The sequence below is a fragment of the Heptranchias perlo genome, chromosome 24 (assembly GCF_035084215.1).
Source record: "Heptranchias perlo isolate sHepPer1 chromosome 24, sHepPer1.hap1, whole genome shotgun sequence".
In the NCBI taxonomy this organism is placed as follows: Eukaryota; Metazoa; Chordata; class Chondrichthyes; order Hexanchiformes; family Hexanchidae; genus Heptranchias; species Heptranchias perlo.
Window position 1 is genome coordinate 4219557 of NC_090348.1, and position 16774 is coordinate 4236330.

At 46.8% G+C, this 16774-nt stretch overlaps 1 protein-coding gene across 2 annotated transcripts in view; it reads left to right on the plus strand.

Annotated features, from left to right (window-relative positions):
* The first annotated feature begins 4497 nt into the window (after positions 1-4497).
* Positions 4498-16774, plus strand: part of ntn4 (netrin 4) — a 91442-nt gene continuing 79165 nt past the window's right edge. Inside the window, exons 1-2 of one of the 2 annotated variants that reach the window (XM_068004631.1) lie at positions 4498-4577; positions 11852-12381. In XM_068004631.1, the coding sequence (XP_067860732.1) occupies positions 4568-4577; positions 11852-12381 (540 nt within the window). In that variant the 5' untranslated portion in view covers positions 4498-4567. Of the gene's footprint in view, positions 4578-6310; positions 6776-11851; positions 12382-16774 lie in introns of those variants that run through there. The other variant, XM_068004630.1, reaches the window with a different exon arrangement.

Below are 16774 nucleotides of genomic sequence, written 5' to 3' on the forward strand. Positions count from 1 at the left end.
AACACTTCAGCAGTCAAGGACATTCAGCCACCGATCTTCGGGTAAGCGTTCTCCAAGGCGGCCTTCGAGACACACGACAACGCAAAATCGTCAAGCAGAAATTGATAGCCAAGTTCCGCACCCATGAGGACGGCCTCAACCGGGATCTTGGGTTCATGTCATGCTACACGTAACCCCACCAGCAGGAAAAAAAAGTTATCTGTTTTTAATACAACGGGTCATTCTCTCTCTTTCTCTTCCTTTCGGATGTTTCTCTCTCTCTCTGTCTTTGGTTCTGGCCGTTTGTATATTCAGTAGTCTTGTATCTAATGTCTCTCTGTCTGAACACTATTCAATTCCTTTGATTGCCTTGATAAGGGGCAGTTGGAAAGATTATCTGTAATCACCAGGCATTGTTCTCTGTCTATATATGCGATATATTTCAAGGAATCCCACACACACCTGACGAAGGAGATAATCTCTGAAAGCTTGTGATTTTCAAATAAAACTGTTGGACTATAACCTGGTGTTGTAAGATTCCTTACATTTGTCCACCCCAGTCCATCACCGGCATCTCCACATCATGGCGTAAAGTCAGCAAGAGATCAGCATAATCCCTGGATATACCGTGTAAACAGAGTCTCCGCTGATCTTCTGCTGATTTGGAGAGCGCGAGGAAATTCCCAGCGTTTGCCTCTGTTGGAAATCATTTTCAATCCTGTTAACTAAATTAGGATTCGCAGGATCTGGATCTAATCGCTTAATGTGCATATTTTGAAAAAAAGGAATGTAAAAACCCTGATCTTTGTGTTAAATACAATAAAAGCTTGGAAACCCATTCAGAGCCTAACTGAGAGGGAGAAGGACTATCTGAGCAATACTGCACGGGCACATTCTGTAGGACAGTGTGTGCAGGCTTGTCCCAGACACGATTTTTAAAGGGAGCCTCGGGCCATTGGGTTAGTTCGAGTCACACACGCCAGGATGGATGACACCTCGTGAATAGGAGCTCCACTCGGCTCAAAGTACAAGGCAATGGCACTGGCTGCCTCTCGGAGCTCCTACTCTGGTGAACAAGTCCATCATCTATCACAGACCCATCATCCAGCACAGCCCCTGCCTCCTCTCTGCAGACTCAAACTCTCTGCTCTATCAGCTCTTCCTCCATTAATTGTATGGTGCCTCTTTCCCTTTCTCTGTTGCTTTCCTCCTCAAGTTGTACAACATTTCATTTTCTTCTCCATGTCCCTTAATTTTTCCCTCTCCATCTGTAATCTCTGTCCCTCTGTGTCTGTCTCATTCCTCTCTCCCCTCTCTCTATCTCTCTCTCCTCTCTCTCTCTCTCACACTGAGTCTCACTCTCTCTCTCTCTCTCTGTCTCACTCTCCTCTCTGCCTCTCTTCTCTCTCCCCTTTGTCTCTTTCCCTCTCTCTCTGTCTTTCTCACCCTCTATCTTTTGCTTGCCTCCTGTTTTCATTCTTTTTGTCTGTCGCTCACTCTCCTCTCTCTCTCTCATCCTCTCTGTCTCTCCCCCTCTCTCCTCTTCTCTTCTCTTTCTTCTGACTTGGTCTCCTCATCTCTATCCTTTCCCCCCTCTGTCGTCCCACTGTCTTTCTCACGCTCTCTCTGTTTCTACACTGCTTGTCCTGCATCCAGTACTGGATGAGCAGAAATTTCCTCCAATTAAATATTAGGAAGACTGAAGCCATTGTCTTCAGTCCTAACCCACAAACTCCATTCCCTAGCCACCATCTCCATCCCTCTCCCTGGCCACTATCTGAGGCTGAACCAGACTTTTGCAACCTTGGTGTCTTATTTGACCCTGAGCTGAGCATCCAATCCCATATCCTCTCCATCATCAAGACCGCCTACTTCCACCTCTGTAACATTGCCCGTCTCTGCCCCTGCCTCAGCTCATCTGCTGCTGAAACCCTCATCCATGTCTTTGTTACCTCCAGACTCGACTATTCCAATGCTCTCCTGGTCGGCCTCCCACCTTCCACCCTCCATAAACTTGAGCTCGTCCAAAATTCTGCTGCCTGTATCCTAACTCACACCAAGTCCCGTTCACCCATCACCCCCGAGCTCATTGACCTACATTGGCTCCCGGTCTGGCAACACCTCGATTTTAAAATTCTCATCCTTGTTTTCAAATCCCTCCATGGCCTCGCCCCTCCCTATCTCTGTAACCTCCTACAACCCTCTGAGATCTCTGTGCACTGTTGGCGGCCGTGCCTTCAGCTGCCTAGACCCTAAGCACTGGAATTCCCTCCATAAACTTCTCTGCCTCTCTGTCTCTCTCTCTCCTCCTTTAAGACGCTCCTTAAAACCTACCTCTTTGACCAAGCTTTTGGTCACCTGTCCTAATATCTCCTTATGTGGCTCGATGTCAAATTTGGTCTGATAATCACTCCTATGAAGCAGTGCCGCACTAATAACTGAGTGTATCACCTTTAATAACGGGGAGGGGGTTTAAGGAGGCTCAGTTTGATCAGTTTCAGTCCTTTCATCTATTCCCAGCCCTTTGGGAAATGTCTCGGGAGGTGGGAACTCCCCCGGGACATTTTACTACATTAAAGGCACTATAGAAATGCAAGTTGTTGTTATTGTTGTTGTCTCTACCACCCCTCTCTCTCCCTGTCTGTCTCACTCTGTCTCTTTCTCTCTGTCTCTGTCTTACTCTCTGTCTCTGTCTCACTCTCTGCCTCTGTCTCTTTCTCCCTGTCTCTCTTTCTTTCTCTCTGTCTCTGTCTCTTTCTCCCTGTCTCTCTCTCTTTCTCTCTGTCTCTGTCTCTTTCTCCCTGTCTCTCTCTCTTTCTCTCTGTCTCTGTCTCTTTCTCCCTGTCTCTCTCTCTTTCTCTCTGTCTCTGTCTCTTTCTCCCTGTCTTTCTCTCCCTGTCTCTCTCTGTCTCTCCTCTCTCCCCAGTCCCACTATCTCCCCTCTCTCCCTGTCTCTCTCTGTCTCTCCTCTCTCCCCACTCCCACTATCTCCCCTCTCTGTCTGTCTCTCTCTGTCTCTCTCTCTCCACTCTCTCACTTTCTCTCTCCCTCTCCCCTCTTTGTTTCTCTCTCTCCTTCAATGTCTCTCTCTCCCCTCTCTGACTTTTTCTCTCTTCCTCTTGTATTCTCTCTTTTTGACTGTCTCTCACTCTCCCCTCTCATCTTCTCTGTCCCTCTTTCTTCTGACTTTCTCTCCTCATCGCTCTCCTTTCCCCTCTCTGATCTCCCTCTGTCTTTCTCACTCTCTCTGTCTCTACCTCCCCCTCGCTCTCTGTCTGTCTCACTCTCTCTACCTCTCTGTCTGTGTGTCTCTCTGTCTCTGTCTGTGTCTCTCTGCCTCTCTGTCTGTGTGTCTCTCTGTCTGTGCCTCTCTGCCTCTCTGTCTGTGTGTCTCTGTCTGTGTCTCTCTGTCTGTGTGTCTCTCTGTCTGTGTGTCTCTCTGCCTCTCTGTCTGTGTGTCTCTCTATCTGTGTCTCTCTGTCTGTGTGTCTCTCTGCCTCTCTGTCTGTGTGTCTCTCTGTCTGTGTGTCTCTCTGTCTGTGTGTGTGTCTCCGTCTGTGTGTCTCTCTGCCTCTCTGACTGTGTGTCTCTGTCTGTGTCTCTCTGTCTCTCTGTCTGTGTGTCTCTCTGTCTGTGTCTCTCTGTCTGTGTGTCTCTCTGTCTGTGTGTGTGTCTCTGTCTGTGTGTCTCTCTGCCTCTCTGTCTGTGTGTCTCTCTGTCTGTGTCTCTCTGCCTCTCTGACTGTGTGTCTCTGTCTGTGTCTCTCTGTCTCTCTGTCTGTGTGTCTCTCTGTCTGTGTGTCTCTGTCTGTGTGTCTCTCTGTCTGTGTGTGTGTCTCTGTCTGTGTGTCTCTCTGCCTCTCTGTCTGTGTGTCTCTCTGACTGTGTGTCTCTGTCTGTGTGTCTCTGCCTCTCTGTCTGTGTGTCTCTCTGCCTCTCTGTCTGTGTGTCTCTCTGTCTGTGTGTGTGTGTCTGTCTGTGTGTCTCTCTGCCTCTCTGTCTGTGAGTCTCTCTGTCTGTGTCTCTCTGCCTCTCTGTCTGTGTCTCTCTGTCTGTGTCTCTCTGACTCTGCCTCTCTGACTGTGTGTCTCTGTCTGTGTCTCTCTGTCTCTCTGTCTGTGTGTCTCTCTGTCTGTGTGTCTCTGTCTGTGTGTCTCTCTGTCTGTGTGTGTGTCTCTGTCTGTGTGTCTCTCTGCCTCTCTGTCTGTGTGTCTCTCTGACTGTGTGTCTCTGTCTGTGTGTCTCTGCCTCTCTGTCTGTGTGTCTCTCTGCCTCTCTGTCTGTGTGTCTCTCTGTCTGTGTGTGTGTGTCTGTCTGTGTGTCTCTCTGCCTCTCTGTCTGTGAGTCTCTCTGTCTGTGTCTCTCTGCCTCTCTGTCTGTGTCTCTCTGTCTGTGTGTCTCTGTCTCTGTCTCTCTGTCTGTGTGTCTCTGTCTCTCCTCCACAGTCCAGATTGTTTCGGTCAGCCTGGGTTATATTTCATTGTTTGACCGTACAGCTCTCACTAAGAAAAGTAACAGCCCGGAGCGGCGGGCTGGGGACCATCGGTCTCCTGGGATGCGGTTTGCGGCTCCCCGGCTGCGGGAAACAGATGAGATCAGGTCGGTAACTGACAGCCTGGGGTCGGGACTCCGCGAACCGGACCGGTGGGAAACACACTGAGGGGAGAGGGTGTGAAGGGGACAAGAAATAGAAGCGGGGGGAGGTGGGGGTTATTCGAGATTCCTGGGGAGTTCCCACCTCCTGAGACATTTCCCCAGGGGCTGGGAATAGATGAAAGGACTGGAGCTGATCAGACTGAGCTCCTTGAACCCCCTCCCCGTTATTAAAGGTGATGTCCCCAGTTATTAGGGTGTCGGTTAAAAAGAGCGGTCGGTGTCTCCGTCCCCACCGCGGAATCACCGACTGAAGCTCCCGGAGCCCGAGCTCAGCGCCGGCCGCTCCCGCACGGCCACGGGAACCGGAGTTAACGGAGTCTGGGCTCGGCCTGAGAGAGGGGGAGAGGGAAAAATATACATAGAAAGATGTACAGAGAGAGAGAGATAGAGAGAGGGGGACAGAGAGATACAGAGAGAGAGGTACAGGGAGGGGGAAAGATATACAGAGAGATACATAGAGAGATATAGAGAGAGAGATACAGAGAGGGAGATACAGGGAGAGAGGGAGAAAGATATAGAGAGAGGGGGAGAAAGAGATACAGAGAGAGATACATAGAGAGAGAGATACAGAGAGGGAGATACAGGGAGAGAGGGAGAAAGATATAGAGAGAGGGGGAGAAAGAGATACAGAGAGAGATACATAGAGAGAGAGAGATACAGAGAGGGAGATACAGGGAGAGAGGGGCAGAAAGATATACAGAGAGATACATGGAGAGAGATACAGGGAGGGGGGGAATATATACATAGAGAGAGATATAGGGAGAGAGATACAGGGAGAGAGATACAGAGGGGGGGAGATATACATAGAGAGAGATACAGAGAGGGAGATACAGGGAGAGAGGGAGAAAGATATACATTGAGAGAGATACAGAGAGAGGGGAGAAAGATATACATAGTGAGAGATACGGGTGGGGGGGGGGGAGATATACAGAGAGATACAGGCAGAGAGATACAGGGAAAGAGATACAGAGAGGGAGAAAGATACACATAGAGAGATAGAGGGAGGAGAGTGAGAAAGATATACATAGAGGGGAGAGATACAGAGAGGGAGAGAGAAAGGGAAATACAGAGAGAGAAAGTGAAAGATATACATGGAGGGAATGAAATAGAAGGGCAGAGAAAGAAATATAGAGAGGGAGGAAAATAAATATATAGAAAGATATATATAGAGAGGGAGGGAAAAAATACACAGAGAGGGAGAGAGAAAGAGACAAAAGGATGTATATACATATAGAGAGAAAGAGAGAGGGAGAGGGCAAGAAATGCAATTGGAAGAGAGAAATACATATATAAAGAGAGAAAAAGAGAGATAGGAGACATATGTTAGTCTCATAATTAGAGGGAGGGAACGATATATAAAGAGAGATTGAGAGGGGAGAGAGGGGGAGATATATAGAGAGAGAGAAAGGGAGGGGAGAGAGGGGGAGATATAGAGAGAGAGAGAAAGGGAGGGGAGAGAGGGGGAGATATATATATAGAGAGAGAAAGGGAGGGGAGAGAGGGGGAGATATAGAGAGAGAGAGAAAGGGAGGGGAGAGAGGGGGAGATATATATATAGAGAGAGAAAGGGAGGGGAGAGAGGGGGAGATATAGAGAGAAAGGGAGGGGAGAGAGGGGGAGATATATAGAGAAGGAGGAAGAGTGAGAGTCAGATATAGGAGACATAGACTAACAATTAGAGGGAGGGAAAGGTGTATATATAGAAAGAGAGAGAGAGAGATAAATATATGGAGAGATAGAGAAGGGCGAGTTATGTAGCGGGAGGAGGAGAGAAAGGGAGCGACAGAGAGGGAGGGGAAGCGACAGAGAGGGAGGGGAAGCGCTCCCTTACACCGCAGGAATGAGCAGTCGGTTCGGGGCACTGGGGACAGCGGCAGCTGCTTGCGGAGGACGGGCAGCCGACAGCCAGCACCGTGCGGGGTGATGCCGTTCGCCAGGAGATCGCGGGACGGAGCAGCCTGAGCCCCCCGCACCCCCCCGGGGTGTTGGGACATGCTGAGGGACCCTGCCCGGAGACCCTGACCCACCGATAGCCTCTGACTGCAGCACGGCTCGGGGGTTCTGCTGAAGACCGAAGATGAGCCGGTTGTGGGTGGCCGCCTGCGTCCTTCTGTCCCTGGGGTGCGAGCCCCGGCCTGTCGGTAGGTACCGGGACACCGGGACTTGTTGATTGAGTCAGAAGGGCAGCTCGGTCCGGGGGGGTGCCCGGGGAGGGTGGTGTGTAGACCGGCCAGGTCGGCATTGTGGTCACTCCTGCTCATGGCATGTTTGTGGTTATTTCTAGGTTGTTTCCCCCGCCCCCCCTAGTTTGTGCAAACAATGAATTAATAGTCAACAAACCGGGCACGTTAAATCCATCGGAGCGGCCGGTGATGGATCTCCCCACATGGCTGGGAACTTTGAAGCTGAGGATCCCCTTCTCTGAGCAACTCGGACTGAACACCAGCGACCATCACTAGTTCTGGTTCACCATGGAAACCAGGAAGCTGACCAATCTCAGGGAGACAGTAACTGGACCATAGTGTCATAGTATCATAGCAGGTACAGCACAGAAAGAGGCCATTCGGCCCATCGTGCCTGTGCCCGCTCTTTGAAAGAGCTATCCAATTAGCTCCATTCCCCTGCTCTTTCTCCACAGCCCTGTAAATTTTTTTCCCTTCAGGTATTTATCTGATTCTGTTTTGAAAGTTATTATTGAATCTGCTTTCAGGCAGCACATTCCAGATCATAACAACCCGCTGCATGAAAAAATGTTTCCTCATGTCGCCTCTGGTTCTTTTGCCGATCACTTTAAATCTGTATCCTCTGGTTACCGACCCTTCTGACATTGGAAACTGTTTCTCCTTATTTACTCTTTCAAAACCGTTCATGATTTTGAACACCTCTATTAAATCTCCCCTTAACCTTCTCTGCTCTAAAGAGAACAACCCCAGCTTCTCTAGTCTCTCCACATAACTGAAATCCCTCATCCCTGGTACCATTCTAGTAAATCTCCCCTGCACTCTCTCTGAGGCCTTGACATCCTTCCTAAAGTCTGGTGCCCAGAATTGAACACAATACTCCAGCTGAGGCCACACCAGTGTTTTATAAAGGTTTAGCATAACTTCCTTGCTTTTGTACTCTATGCCTCTATTAATAAAGCCCAAGATTGCTTATGTTTTTTTAACAGCCTTCTCAACTTGTCCTTCAAAGATTTGTGAACATACACCCCCAGGTCTCTCTGTTCCTGCACCCCCTTTAAAATTGGACCATTTAGTTTATATTGCCTCTCCTCATTCTTGCTTCCAAAATATATCACTTCACACTTCTCTGCATTAAATTTCATCTGCCGTGTGTCTGTCCATTTCACTAGTTTGTCTGTGTCTTCCTGAAGTCTGTTACTATCCTCCACATTATTACATTTCTGAGTTTTGTATCATCTGCAAACTTTGAAATTACACCGTGTATACACAAATCCAGGTTGTTAATATATATCAAAAAGAGCAGTGGTCCTAATACCGACCCCTGGGGAACACCACTGTATACTTCCCTCCAGTCTGAAAAACAACCGTTCACCACTACTCTCTGTTTCTGTCCCTTAGCCAATTTTGTATCCACACTGCCACTGACCCTTTAATCCCACGGGCTTTAATTTTGATAATCCGTCTATTATGTGGTACTTAATCAAATGCCTTTTGAAAGTCTATGTACACATCAACCACACTACCCTCATCAACCCTCTCCGTTACCTCATCAAAAAACTCAAGCAAGTTAGTCATACACGATTTTCCTTTAACAAATCCGTGCTGACTTTCATTTATTAGCCCATAATTTTCCAAGTGCCAATTAATTTTGGCCCGGATTATTGTCTCTAAAAGTTTCCCCACCATCGATGTTAGGCAGACTGGACAGTAATTGCTGGGTTTATCCCCCTCCCCTTTTTTGAACAGGGGTGTAACATTTACAATCCTGCAGTCCCCCGGCACCATCCCCACATCTAAGGAGGATTGTGGCCAGAGACTCCGCAATTTCCACCCGTACTTCCCTCAGTAAGCTAGGATGCATCCCATCTGGACCGGGTGACTTTTCTACTTTAAGTACTGACAGTTTTTAAAGTACCTCTTTATCTACTTTTATCCTATCCAATATCGTTACTACCTCCTGCTACAATGGCAGCATCCTCTTCTCTAGTGAAGACCAATGTGAAGTATTCATTTAGTACCTCAGCCATACTCTCTGCCTCCACAAGAAGATCTCATTTTTTGTCCCTAATCAGTCCCATGCTTCCTTTGACTGCCCTTTTACTATTTATATGTTTATAAAAGACTTCTGGATTCCCTTTTATGTTATCCGCTAATCTATTCTCATACTCTCTCTTTGCCCCTCTTATTCCATTTTTTAGATCTCCTCTGTACTTTCTGTATTCAGTCTGGCTCTCTACTGTATTATGTGCCTTACATTTGTCATGACCCTCCTTTTTCTGTTTCATTTTAATCTTTATATCTTTACTCATCCAGGGAGCTCTAGCTTTGGATGTCCTTCCTTTCCCCTCGTGGGAATGTGCCTACTCTGTACCCGAACCAGCTCGTCCTTGAAGGCCTCCTATTGACCGGTTACTGTTTTCCCTACTAATTTCTAATTCTAATCCACCTGGGTCAGATCCCTTTTTAACTCATTGAAATTTGCCCTTCTCCAGTTAAACATTTTCATATTTGATTGTTCCTTGTCCTTTTCCATGACTATTCTAAACCTAATGATATTATGATCACTGTTCCCCAAATGCTCCCCCACTGAAACATGCTCCACTTGCCCCAATTCATTCCCCAGAACTAGATCCAGCGCTGCTTCCTTCCTCGTTGGGCTGGAAACACACTGTTCAAGAAAGTTGTCTTGTACACATAGGAACATAGGAACAGGAGTAGGCCATTCAGCCCCTCGAGCCCACTCCGCCATTTGATAAGATCATGGCTGATCTGTGATCTAACTCCATTTACCTGCCTTTAGCCCATATCCCTTAATACCTTTCAGGAATTCCTCTCTCTCTTTGCCCTTTACACCATTACTGTCCCAGTCTATATTGGGATAATTGAAGCCCCCATTATGACTTATCTATAGTTCTTGCATCTTTCTGTAATTTGCCTGAAAATTTGCTCCTCTATCTCCTTCGCACTATTTGGTGGCCTATAGTATACACCCAGTCGCGTAATGGCTCCTCTATTGTTCCTTAATTCTAACCAAATAGATTCTTTCTTTGACCCCTCAACTACATCAACCCTTTCCAGTTTCTTTGATAAATACTGTCCCTCCCTTTCCTTCCCTATCTTTTCTGAATATCTTGTAGCCAGGAATATTAAGTACCCAATCCTCCCCTTCCTTGAGCCTGGTCTCTGTTACTGTCACTATATCATAGTCCCACGTGGCGATTTGAGCCTGCAGCTCACCAGCCTTATTTACCAGGCTACCTGTATTTACGCACATGCACTCCAATCTCAGCTTAGACTGCCTCGCATTTGCCTCTTCCTATTTCTGAACTATTCTTTATTCTAATGCTATTTGCCCCTCCCAATCCTCTGTACACCTTGTTTCTCCTCTCTACTGTTTCATCCTGGTGCCCATCCCCCAGCCAAATTAGTTTAAACTATCCCCCACAATATTAGTTAACCTTCTCGTGAGGACATTGGTCCCAGCTCTGTTGAACTGCACCCCATCCATCTTGCACAGGTCCCTCTTGCCCCAGAACTGGTCCCAATGCCCCAGGAATCTGATGCCCTCCCTCCTGCACCCCTGCTCCAGCCACGCATTAACCTGTCTTATCCTACTATTCCTATACTAACTAGTACGTGGCACTGGGAGTAATCCAGAGATTACTACCTTTTGAGGTCCTGCTTTTTAACTTCCTCCCTAGCTCCTGAAACTCTGACTGCAGGACCTCAACCATTTCCTTCCTATGTCACTGGTTCCCACATGGACCATGACTTCTGGCTGCTCCCCTTCCCTCCTCAAAATATTGGGACTAGCTTAGTGGTATAAACTGGGCGACATGGACATGTTGGGCCGAAGGGCCTGTTTCCATGTTGTAAACTTCTATGATTCTATGATCCTATATTCTGCACCCTTAGAACATTTGCCAGGGGCAACAAACTGACCAATCTCATAGAGACAATAATGGACATGGGGAACAAACTGACCAATCGCACGGAGACAGTAACTGGACCAAGGGGCATCAAACTGACCAATCGCACAGAGACAATAATGGACCAGGGGAACAAACTAACCAATCTCAGAGACAATAATGGACCATAGATCAAACTGACCAATCTCAGGGAGACAATAATGGACCAGAGATCAAACTGACCAATCTCAGGGAGACAATAATGGACCAGAGATCAAACTGACCAATCTCAGGGAGACAATAATGGACCAGAGATCAAACTGACCAATCTCAGGGAGACAATAATGGACCAGGGGAACAAACTGACCAATCTCAGGGAGACAATAATGGACCAGAGATCAAACTGACCAATCTCAGGGAGACAATAATGGACCAGGGGAACAAACTGACCAATCTCAGGGAGACAATAATGGACCAGGGGAACAAACTGACCAATCTCAGGGAGACAATAATGGACCAGGGGAACAAACTGACCAATCTCAGGGAGACAATAATGGACCAGAGATCAAACTGACCAATCTCAGGGAGACAATAATAGACCAGAGATCAAACTGACCAGTCTCAGGGAGACAATAATAGACCAGGGGAACATACTGACCAATCTCCAGCAGGGAGAATACAAAGGAGCATTGAGATTTGGAATAATTTCAGGAAGACCTATCCAATTAGTCCCACTCCCCCGCTCTTCCCCCGCAAATTTCTCCTTTTCAAGTATTTATCTAATTCCCTTTTGAAAGTTACTATTGAATCTGCTTCCACCACCCTTTCAGGCAGCGCATTCCAGATTATAACAACTCGCTGTGTAAAAAAAATTCTCCTCATTTCCTCACAAAAACTTCACTTTTCTACCAAAACCGGAATGGTATTTATTTGAGTATTACATAGATTGATTGTTTTTTTAGAACTAGTTTCACTTCTCTGTTTATGTGAGACCTGAGTGAATGTGGACTGAGAATGTCAGGAACTTTGATACCCATTTCGGGTCGTGCCCTTGGCTGGCGTGTAGATTGTGTGGGACAGGCATTGTGCTGCTTGTAATTTAGAATTGTGTTTGTGTCCTTTTCAGGATGGACAGACGTGCCTGGGGTGAGGCGGCACTGCGAGTCCGGAGCCTGTAATCCTCGGCTGGGCAACCTGGCAGCGGCCAGAGAACTACTGACCAGTACCACCTGCGGCCTTAACTCCACTGAGTTCTTCTGCTCCTACTCGAGGAGGGGCTGCGAGGAGTCGCCCGAATGCGAGAAGTGTAGCTCGGTCCAGGGCCATCGCCACTCACACCCGCCCACTGCGATGACCGATTCCTCGTTCCGTTTCCCAAACACCTGGTGGCAGTCGGCCCAGGGGAGGCACAGGGAGACCATCCAGCTGGATCTGGAGACCCATTTCTACTTCACCCACCTTATCATGATCTTTAAATCGCCCAGGCCCGCCGCGATGGTCCTCGAGCGATCCCAAGATTTTGGTTCCACCTGGAAACCTTACAAATATTTTGCCACGAACTGTACCGACACCTTTGGGCTGCCAGACGATCTGAACCAGGACGGGGCGATTTGCACTTCCAGATATTCAGACCCATTCCCTTGTACCCGAGGAGAGGTAAGAAAGTTAAGCACATTGATCAGATTGACACTGACTTAGTCTGTAAATGACCAGTGGCCAAATTCGTGGCCCAACACTTCACTCCTTGGTAAGACATCCATCGGTACCCTATTTAAGAAAGAAAGAACTTGCATCTATATAGCACCTTTCACATCCTCAGGACATCCCAAAGTACTTCACAGCCAATGAACTACTTCTGAAATCTAATCACAGGGAAACATGACGCATTTACGCACAGCAAGATCCCACAAACAGCAATGAGATAAATGAGTCAGCAGTTTTTTGATGGTGTTGGTTGAGGGATAAATATTGGCCAGGACACTGGGAATAGTGCAGTGGGAAATTTTACGTCCATCTGAGAAGGCAGACGGGCCTCGGTTTAATGTCTCATCCTAAAGATGGCACCTCTGACAATGCAGCACTTCCCTCAGTACTGCACTTGGAGTGTCCACCCAGATTATGTGCTCAAGTCTCTGGAGTGAGACCTGCACCCACAACCTCCTACCAGTGCTACCCACTGAGCCACAGCTGACACCTAAATTATCGAAATGATATGCTCATATATTCCAATCAATTACTTTACCAATAACAAGTCAACCATAAGTTCACTTGTTAAGTATATGAATACCTAATCACTAAAAATATTAACCCCATATATGTCCAGGCCCTCCATATTAAGGGTGGTACACTTTTATCATCTCTAAGTTCATTTGATTGAATGTGTGAGTTGTGATTAGAGATCCTGCTCTGGGAGGAGGGCAGACGTCAGGAGTTAGGTCGATTTACAGATTGACAAAATCTTCTTTGGGCCACTTTCACAATTCACGGCTGGAATAACGACCTGTTCATCGGTTCTCCCAGCTCAGTGCCAATGTAGGTGCTGGAGAAGTGAGAGAAACATCATTATTTCAGGTTGGCCAATACACTGATCAAATTTGCTTTTCACAAATTCAACTGGAGGAGAACAATCGGCATCTTGATTAGTGAGGGAAAGAAGACTTTTCTAACTAAAAGGGGAACTTATACCCCTCAAGTCTTCAAACTTCTTCTTAACAAACGTGATACTGATGTCCACTTATGGTAGAGGATGCTGAACCACGATAACTAGCCCTGGAATGTGCCATATCATGATCCTCTACAGTTTGTTTTCCCAGCGTAACAAATGAAGGATAAAATCGCCCATGTGGCAAAAATACATTCCCAGTAAGCGATATTCTGCCCATTGTCTTTAAAAGATGGAGAATCTTGAATTTTACCCCTAAAGACTAACATATACGCTGGGAATTTCCTCAAGCTTTCTTCCGATTGGCGGCCCAGAAGATCGGCGGTTCACACGTTGTATCTGGGGGGGAGAGGGGTCTCACCGATCTCACGCTGATATGATGGCAGCCCTGAGAAAATTCCCAGTTATAGTCTAGTACTGACTTAAGGGAAATAATTCTTTGGCTTTCTTGTGCTGCTCTCTGCAGTCCCTTTTCTATCCACATCCTACCCCTTCCAATACTCCATTTCAATATATCCAATTCATATTCATGAAGGGTTTTGATAGAGTAAATAGCGAGAAACTGTTTCCACTGGCAAGAGGGTTGATAACCAGAGGACACAGATTTAAGATAATTGGCAAAAGAACCAGAGGGGAGATGAGGAGAAATTTTTTTACACAGCGAGTAGCTCTGATCTGGAATGCACTGCCTGAAAGGGCGGTGGAAGCAGATTCAATAGTAACTTTCAAATTGGATAAATACTTGAAGGGGAGAAAATTTACCGTTCTGTGGGAAAAGAGAAGGGAAGTAGGACTAATTGGATAGCTCTTTCAAAGAGCCGGCAGGGGCATGATGGGCCGAATGGCCTCCTTCTGTGCTGTATCATTCTATGATTCTATAATTGGCATCACCATGTTTCCTGGCATCCATCTTTAATGTTTATTAAAAAAAAATTGAGTGTCACTTACGGGTGAGCTGATTGGGTCATGAGATAAAGATTAATCAAACCACAAATCAGGACTGGTTTCATTCATTGTTTATGAGGGAGATTTTCAGCACATGTTACCTTTTGTAAAGATAAGTACAAATGAAGCCACCAGAATATCATTATTCCCTCAGTCTAGAACGATTCCTGCTTCCAGTCAGCCTCTAGATCTTTTAAAGCTGCAATATTATTTGAAGTAGTTACCAGGAATGATGCCTTTCACTGTCTTACCTCAATTGGGATGTCACATTATATCAGGCAGTGTGGTATCCTAGCTACAGTAACAACTGAGAGGATAAGGAAGATTAGCATTGGTGGCTGTGGTCATTTAAAATAGTTTCTGACCTAAAATGGCAAATTGGAAAGCCAGACAAAAGAGAGAACTTCCCTTTATCAAGTGCCTTTGACCACCTCAGGATGTCCCAAAGTAAAACTTTTGAAGTGTAATCACTGTTATATTTGGCAGCCAATTTGCACACAGCAAGCTCCTAAAAAGAGCAATGAAATAAATGACCAGATAATCTGTTTTAGGTGTTGGCTGAGGGATAAATATTGGCCTGGACACCAGGGAGAACTCCCCTGCACTTCTTCAAAATAGTGGCGTTGAATCTTTTACGTCCGCCAGAGAGGGCAGACGAGGTCTTAGTTTAATATCTCATCCAAAATGCGGCACCTCCGACAGTGCAGCACTCCCTCACGGGGTGAGACACGGTGATTGTCCTTAGTATTGTGAATGTCTTGAATGTTGCATCTCCACGCTCAGACCAGATCTGGGTCTAGCCCAACTACTCCGATCCCAGCCCTCTACTCCTGGGCTGAATCTGTTTCCCAGTCCGCCTTTGGGCTGACTCTTGGGGTTCTTGCCATTTCCCACCTCCTCTTCGTGGACCCAGTCTACCTAAGGTCAGGCACATTCTCTTCCACCCTCCACGCTGGGCTCTCCCACTTGCCCAGCATCAACCCCCCGTGCTCCCCTCACCGGGGAAACAGAATCAGTGGGAGAGTCTTCACTGGGCTGCTCTCATATATCTCCTAGCAGCCAGTGATGGAGAGGAACTGGGAGATCAAGGAGTAGGTGCACTGGCCCATCCTCTCAACCGAGTGTGACCCCTGGTTCAGGGAGACCGGCGAAGGGGAGAAGGATGAAGTACTTTAAAAAGAGAGTGAGTCTCATTGTCAAAGAGAAGACTGCTATAAATTGTGTAAACTTTTTCAATGTAACTGAGCAACATTTTAACCAGTATAAACAAGTGACAGTTTCCAGGAATTTCGATCATTAATTTCTGCGAGGATAGGATTTGGGATTGAGTTATATCTAAGCGTTATGCTTTAAATCAAAGTGAACTCGCACACATTTTTTAAAAAACCGCAGGCTGCATCACTGAGACAGAGGGGTTGATGTGTTAGAATCATAGAATAATACAATGCAAGAGGCCATTCGGCCCATCGTGCCTGTGCCGGCTCTTTGAAAGAGCTATCCAATTAGTCCCACTCCCCTGCCCTTTCCCCATAGCCTTGAAAATTTTTCCTTTTCAAGTATTTATCCAGTTCCCTTTTGAAAGTTATTATTGAATCTGCTTCCACCGCCCTTTCAGGCAGCACGTTCCAGATCATAACAACTCGCTGCGTAAAAACATTTCTTCTCATCTCTCCTCATGTTCATGAGTGAGCTGTCCTTATTGTTGCCGATAACAGCCAGGGATATTAACCAAATCATTGTCTCATTACCGATAGTCCAACAAGGCATCCACACCTGTTATGGTAGGGATGACTCTATTCATGTGAGCCCAGCATGAGGTCTTTGCTGATAATATCATAGTATCATAGTAGGTACAGCGCAAGAGGCGGCCATTCGGCCCATTGTACCTGTGCTGGCTCTTTGAAAGAGCTATCCAATCCCCTGCTCTTTCTCCATAGCCCTGTAAATATGCTCATTTACACTGAAACTACTGGTCTCAGACCAGAAGCTGCTTATGGGTGTGAGCCTGTTTACACTGGCTGGCTGGAACTGCAACCCTTATGCCCAGAAGGGAGTTCTGCACATGTGCGATTACACATATGCACAGAGCTGCTCTCCCAGAAGTAAAGGCAGAGCACAGGGGACGGTGACCACACCGTCTGAACATTTAAATGAGCTCCAGGTAGGTTTACAATTGTCCAGGAGATCCGAGCGACCCCTGGGCACTTTGTAAGCCCAATTCATTATGGCATTGAAGTTACCGTCCATGCAATGTTAGTCCCAAGCAATGCGAGATTACCTCCTTCTCCGGGAGATCTCTCTTCCATCCGTCATTTATTTTTACGGCTCACTTAATCATAAAAATTACATAGAATTACATGGAATTTACAGCACAGAAACAGGCCATTCGGCCCAATTGGCCTATGCTGGTGTTTATGCTCCACACGAGCCTCCTCCCACCCC